Source organism: Halyomorpha halys, unplaced genomic scaffold, assembly GCF_000696795.3.
Source record: "Halyomorpha halys isolate HHAL.00 unplaced genomic scaffold, Hhal_1.1 Scaffold567.1, whole genome shotgun sequence".
NCBI classification, from domain to species: Eukaryota; Metazoa; Arthropoda; class Insecta; order Hemiptera; family Pentatomidae; genus Halyomorpha; species Halyomorpha halys.
In genome coordinates this window covers 627,282-634,711 of record NW_027109033.1, presented here as the reverse complement: position 1 = coordinate 634,711, position 7,430 = coordinate 627,282, and the positions used below count along the sequence as shown (strand labels likewise).

The following is a 7,430-nucleotide window of genomic DNA, read 5'->3' as shown; positions in this document are numbered from 1 at the left end:
TAATGAGACATTGGAACCAACAATAAAACATAAACAAAACAAATAAAAATAAAGCAAATTATTGGTTATTGTACAATACCACGTCACAAGACGATATTTATCACTTATTAATATGTATGAGAAAAGAAGGTGCTTGGATGTTAAGGTTATAAGTACATTAAACTAGTTTAAACTAAGTTTCGAGTTTAATTATCTTCTACTTTCTGTTGGAAAGATCACTTTAAATCAATCTTTCGGTTTTTTGATTGATCTAAATAAGATAATTTTTGAAAACTTCAATTTAAAGATCAATGCCTGTAGGATAACGATGGTACGATAAAAATCTTATTTTGCAGTGTTTGAAAAGGGAAATAATATTTAAAATATATTTTTCTTATTTTTACTTTACAATGTTTAATAAAATTGGTTCGATGTTTAATATTTAAGAGAATATGTATTTACATCTACAGATATATTCAATTTAACCCGGCTATCGGCCGTGGATAGCAGGTGGTTTTATTTTCATTTCAAACGTTACAATCAGCTGAGTCTTATGTTTTGTTTTTAGATTTTATTTTCCTACGCATTTTATGTTAATCTTAGTCCGCCTATGATTAATAAACTTTGTGGCAAGGCCTAATTAGGAGGCATTAACATTAATTCACCGCACAAGACATTTGTCACCAATAGTAAATGACCTTCTATGGATAACTGCGTTGTTAACTTTTGGGAGGTACTCATGAAGTATTTAGGTATCGTTTGAAATGTTACAGAAATTAGGAATAAAATAATTTTGTTTTCCGCTCTTTATTTTAAATTTTGTATTTTATGTTTGTTGTTGAAGATAGTTGGAACTTATCAACCAAGTGACTGTGATTTATGATGGTGATGAATATGGTTGAAGATGAAGCCAATGGAAACATTTTGCCTGCTCAAAACTTATTAAATATGCCTTCTTCTTCTCCTACTGTTGCCAATTCAATGACTAGTTCTCCACAGAGGATTAGTGGCTCCTCCACCGAAAGTTTTCCTTCTCCAGGAGTGAAAAAGAAGCACACTGATTTTGAAAGTAAATTCATCTCATTAATAAGTGTTTCATCTTTACCTCTGTTAACTTTAATTTTTCTTAAATAAAAACATTTCAAAGGTTGTGATAACAGTTATATTTATGGTTAATAGGTAAAAAGTTGAATCGTGGCATATCTAGAGCTACTGATAATGTGAATTTGGTTTCTCAAGCCCGTTCTGAAATAGTGATTGTAGATAATTATGATCAGGATTATTGTATAGAAACACCTCCTCACATGTTTGCTTTGCCTGATCTTAATTCATTTCCAGGTAAGTTTAAAAAATCATATATCATAATTTAATTAATTTTAATTTTTTGTATGTGGTTATTCCTGTCAGCTATAGAGATTAACAACAAAGTTTATTAAAAACATTAATATTTTGTTTTTCAATATTTTATCTATGATATCTTTTTTGATACTAAGTACCAAGTACTGTGTTTGCAACGGCAAGATTTTATGTTTTATGCTAAGGCATCCATTTATAATTTAATGAATTCTAATGTTAGTTGATAACCTTGAATTTTGCCTGATACCACAATCCATTTGTTTTGATCTGGTTATTAACAATACTTTGTTGATTTTTCATTTATTTACAGTTACATCATAATGAGGAAAGTTTTAATGGTTATCTCATTTATTTCTTATCATTTATCTCATTTGTTTTGACAGTATCTATTTTAAATATAGTGTTTATTTTATCTGCTTTATTTTGATATGATAGTTGCTGTTTATTTGATAAAAAAATATTTAAAAAAAAATTAATTATGGTGCAATAAATTGTATAATAAAGCAATTAAATAATATAATTAATTTATTCATCAGTTATTTGTTATATACCTTTCAAACCTTAGTTTTCCTGGAAAATTTATATGTTTTTAAAAATTAGACCAGTTTTGTTATTTTTTGAAAGACATTAAAAAAAAAATACTGCTTGTTGCTTATTTATTTTGGATGGATAAACACATTTAAAACTTATATATTTAATCCATATTAAGATAAAATATTCCAATCATGAATAATTAGGAATTTATGTTTTCAAAAGAAATATGACAACGTAAGGTTCCTTTGGTACAAACAATTTTTCTTAAAAACTAAAAGTTATACAAAAATGAATTTATTTATTTATTGTAGATATTAGCCTAGAATGTTAAAGAAACTTTTTTACTAAAATTAGCGTACTGGAAGTGCCACTTTCTGTTATCGATTTTATACTTTTTTAAAATATTCTTAAAAATGGTTCTTAAAGATTTTGATAATGTACGTTTATTAGATTCCTATTATCTGCTTGGTTTTATTGTCATTGAAAGAGCATGACTGAACTTTAATTCTGATTTGTCAAAATGACTTCCTCTTAAGTACCTTTAATTTAGTATATTAGTATTAATTAACCATGTCTAATTGTTAGAAGTACGATAAAATCTGGTGGGATATGAAGAATATGTCAGGATACCTTTATTTTCTCCTTTAGTTCACATTTATATGTATTATTGGAAGAAGATAGTTGACTGTATGAAGTAGATTGGAGAATGATAGTCCGGGTGGCAGTCAATAAAGGTTTCAAAATAGTAACAAATACTATTTATTGTTAACCAATATTTCACCCCACTTTGCAGGGCTGATAAGAGTGCTGTTCTGTTACTAACTACACGGGTATGGGTAAGTTTTTTGTTACTATTTTGAAACCTTCATTGACCTCCACCCGGACTATCTTCCTCCAATGTATGCATTGTTTATTACTGTGAACAATGAGAGATGGTTTATTATTTTCAATAAACAAAATTAAAGGTGTTTAATTGGAAACATTTTGAGAATTCAGCATTTAAGCTCTGCCAGATTATTTGTGGATAATAAAACCTAGCAAGTATTAAAAACCACGTGATAGTATATTGATGTGAAAAGTTTATTCAGAATTGTTTATTTATTTTGAAAAATATGTTCAAAAATTTATGATATATAGTGGCACCTATAGTTAGATGTTTTTAGTGAAAAAGTTGCTCACATCGTAGGAATGTATCTAACTAATACATTATCTCAATTTTGTGCAACTTTTTGTTTCTGATCCAAGCTTTCCTCATACACTCAAACACTTTTGTGAGACTTGGTTATTTTAACTCTGTGTTCTATCTGTTACATTATTTACTTTAAGTTTTACGAACTACACATTGCCATTTTACGTATTTTTTATTTTTTAGAAAATTTTAAAAATTTCCTTGTGAAGGACCTTATAGCCGTTTCAACACAAATATCCTTAGAGCAAGCCAACAGGCTGAATTGGTGGACCAGCTACTGTCAGAGGTTGTGGCCTCTTTCTACTTCGGGTGACGGCAACTGCCTTCTCCATGCTGCTTCACTTGGTAATTAAATGTTCAAAAATTTTTTCATTTTATTTTATTAATTAATATGCTGTGGATTTTTTTTTTTTTTTAAATGAAAGAACAAAAGTAATTGGAAAAATAAAAATTCAACTGACCAAGCGTCAAAAGCTGATTCCTTTAATGTCAGATAAATTGGACCAACACAATAGAAAACAAATTAAGAGTACAGTACTTCCATGAAAGACATCAACCAAAGAATACTTACTGTTAGGAACATCTAGACTAACATGTAGACAATGTAACGTACCACTAACTGTTAAACATATACTGACAGATCGCAGGCGTTTGATAGACACCGGATCGCCATACCATTTGACGACTTTACTAAACAATAATAGCCCTCACTTTTCAGAAATATTTGATTACCTCAAGAAAACAGATATATACTAATATATAAATAACAAACTTTATTTATTACATAAATTAATGTCACATTTATAGAATTTTTTTTTTTCAAATTTTTTCTTAATATTGTTATGGTATAAGCTAATATATTCTAGTATAGATATAATCATTTTGGGAATGTTTCCTAGAGGAAAGCTCAGTCAGTATGCATAGGCAAACATTGCCATCGCTGTGCATTGCCTTTATCATATTACAAAATAAAAAATTCATTAAATGGTTTATTATTAGAAGTTTTTTCGTTGGTTGACTAATAATTTGTTGTGTAATTAATAAAAGGAAGATGGTCCAGGTACTGTCAAAAATAACTATAAAAATAAAACATGTTTGATATATTTTTTTTTTCCTCACTTTCCGTTTATTGTTATATTAGTAGAGGTAAAAATGCTGAGTTAGTTTGGGCAATGTTATTTGAAATCCATCTTGTGGAGGGTATACCACAATTTATATCTTGTGGTTAACTTGAATAATAAATGTTTATGTTCATACCCTGACTAGTATAGGAACATTTCCCTCCTACAGGGCATTAGTTGGAATACAAAACAATAATCTTAATTATTTAATTTGTGGCTAAAAGTATAACATATTTAGTACTTATTTGTTTTCATTTTAAGGAAAAAAAATACCTTACTTCTTATCTTCTTTATTTTATCTTATCTTTTGGACAACATTTCGGACATCCTGTTTCATTATCTATTCCATCTACAAATTATTATTTTAGAAGTTCACTTTTAAATTTACATTATTCACAATTTTTTAAACATATTGTTTATTATACTATATGAAAGATAACAATCACTATATGAATTGATGATAGCCATTTCTACATATTTATGTAATTTCCTTAATTACTTAATTTTTTAATTAATTCTTTTAAGGAATTCGTCTCGATTGTTAAACTTTTTCTTATCTTAATCCTGAAATTTATATTGTTGTACAATATTTTTTAACAAAATTTATTATAATATGAATGTATTGCTTCAATTTTTAATTATTCTGGATATCGTTTATAATCACATCCAAGGAACCAGGTTAATTCGGTCATTATAGACGGTCATCGTTGTAACCAATCACTACACACATCATGTAAATGTGAAATAGAAATTTTTTTAAAATCAATTATTGTTAACTTATTAATGTCCATTAGTTTGGTTATTTATATTATCTTAACTTTTTATTTCCGTTAAAAGAACCACCATCTGCTTCATAGTTATGTACTAGTCTCATATAGATTGATAATATTAATTTGTACGATTTAGCAAGATAAAAAATATTAATTATTTTAATTGGCAATCTGTTAATTGTTTCAGGTATGTGGGGATTTCACGACCGGCTTCTGACGTTACGAAAGACATTGCATGGCTACCTTACCCTATCTCCTAGAAGAGAAGCCATATGGAGAAGATGGAGATGGCAGCAAGACCAGTTGAATGCTCAAGCTGGATTAGTGTATTCGGAAGTAGAATGGAGGCAGGAATGGAACGCTATAGTTAATATGGCTTCCACTGAACCTCGTTTACGTAGACTAAGTGTCCAGAGGTATTTACCTATATTGTATCTATCCCTAGCTTCATCTTAATATGCTATCGAAATTTATCTTTGTATAGGAAAATTACTTAATTGTTTTTAGTATTGCTTATTGGTGTCTAAAATGTAAGTGAATTTTTTTTTATTCAGAGGACATTAACATTTTTTCTCTTGCTGCATGAATCAAAGCTTCAATAAGGAGGAAGCATAAAAATATCACAGATTGGCTTTATTCAAAGTCTTTCTCATATGTTAAGAACAGAGAAAAAAAAATTATAAAAACTTAATTCTTATAACTTCAGTAGCACAAGTGTATTATCGAGGCATAATAATTTGTTAATTGTAAATTTGTAACTGTAAAGGGAAATCAATGCAGAATTATTTAATCAGTCTTATGCTATACGAATATGTATTAGATTAGTTAGATCCTAATACAGGCCTACACTAAAATGAAGATATAGTGAGTTGCAGTGCGGTTTAGATTTGAAAAATATCACTTGCTATTAATAAAATGATAAATACAAAAATTTCTTTTGGTTATTATGAACAATTTTATTTTGGTTGTTTATTTATTTATTTTTTTTAGTGGGATTTATTTTTAATTATTAAATATCAATAAAAACGATTGAGGAAAAAATCCATAGTACCACTTTAAACCCAAACTATTTAAAATAAAACAATATAATAGTAATAATTTATTTTATTTATTACAGTTCCATTCAATAGGCGTTTCAAGGTTAAGTGTCCTAACGGAAAATATCAATTAACAAGAAAACAAAACAAGAAAATAATTTCTATGAAGGTATCTAGTAATAAAAAATAATTCTAAAAGGTATTGTCAAACTTTAACCTTCAGCACCCCAGTCACAATATTAAATAAATTTATTTTCTTTCATAAATACTATTCCTGGAAGTATTAGTTATAAGTATTTAATTTTTTTTTTTCCTCTTCCTAGCTGTTCTTTTATACTACGTCATTTTTTCTTCAAGTTTTATATATCTTCAAAATATAATACATAAGATTTATTTTTAAAAAACATAACACTGTTAAAATTACATTAATTAAGATGTTTTTTCTATATTTTTTTTTTTTATTTTTATTATTATTTTTTTACTTGGTCAAAATTTTCTAAAGATTTTTTCCTCAATAATTTTGATCGATATTTAATAATTAATACTACTAGTGTTGTGGTTTATAACAATCTTGGCCACTTTTATGAAGGCATATATTTATATAGATTTTGATTATCATGGAACTTTTTTTTTTTGCTTATATGATTTTGTTTAAATTAATTGTTACAGCGAACCTGGCTCAGACTGCTTAGCTGGAAATATTTATGAAAGTTTAGAAGAAATCCACGTTCTTGCCCTTGCCCACGTTCTAAAGAGGCCTATAATTGTCATTGCTGATACAGTATTAAAAGTGAGTTTTTATTTATTTTATCGAGTCATTACAGTAGAACTCTGTTTGAGCGGCAATAAAAATAAAATAAATAAAGTTATAAGTAAACATTGAATTCAGTAAAACAGAATAAAATAACTGAGTTGGTGATAACTGTTAAAAACTTTTTAAACTAAAGATTTTTTTTTTTAAATTATTTTTATTTGGTCTAACAAATTTAACTTTAATGTGTATATCAGGGGTCGCTAACTTTTCTGTATATAAGATCTTCTTTTTATCTTAAAAGTGTTTTGCGATCGACTTGTTGTCATGGTGTAGTTTAAGGAGGAAGAAGGGGTGTGAAATGTTTATACACTGTGTTTCAGTATAAGGTGCATTTCAGCGAATATTAAACAACTACTTCTGAATGAATATATCTATATCTTCATTTTCACTACATCTTCTGGTTACCTTACCTTCCAGGGTCAGTTCTTTAAACAAATTTCAGGGCTGGCCATGGGAAATCCTCTAGCTCCTGATCTTTCCAACATTGTTCTTAATGATTTACTCGATTCCGTTATCCCCCTTTTTCCAGCTGACATTATTCTTACTAAAAAATATGTAGATGATCTCCTCCTTGTTTTAATCCTGATAAAATCTCTGACATCTTAACCGCCTTTAATTCTTACCATCCAC

At 27.9% G+C, this 7,430-nt stretch overlaps 1 protein-coding gene across 4 annotated transcripts in view; it reads left to right on the top strand.

The window, feature by feature from the left end:
* The first annotated feature begins 474 nt into the window (after positions 1-474).
* LOC106684294 (OTU domain-containing protein 7B) overlaps positions 475-7,430 on the top strand; it is a 25,367-nt gene continuing 18,411 nt past the window's right edge. The window contains exons 1-6 of one of the 4 annotated variants that reach the window (XM_014426285.2): positions 475-731; positions 828-1,048; positions 1,159-1,317; positions 3,242-3,403; positions 5,137-5,365; positions 6,656-6,776. In XM_014426285.2, coding sequence (XP_014281771.1) covers positions 859-1,048; positions 1,159-1,317; positions 3,242-3,403; positions 5,137-5,365; positions 6,656-6,776 — 861 coding nt within the window. In that variant the 5' untranslated portion in view covers positions 475-731; positions 828-858. Of the gene's footprint in view, positions 732-823; positions 1,049-1,158; positions 1,318-3,241; positions 3,404-5,136; positions 5,366-6,655; positions 6,777-7,430 lie in introns of all 4 variants that reach the window. The other 3 variants (XM_014426284.3, XR_010843378.1, XM_024359000.2) reach the window with 3 other exon arrangements.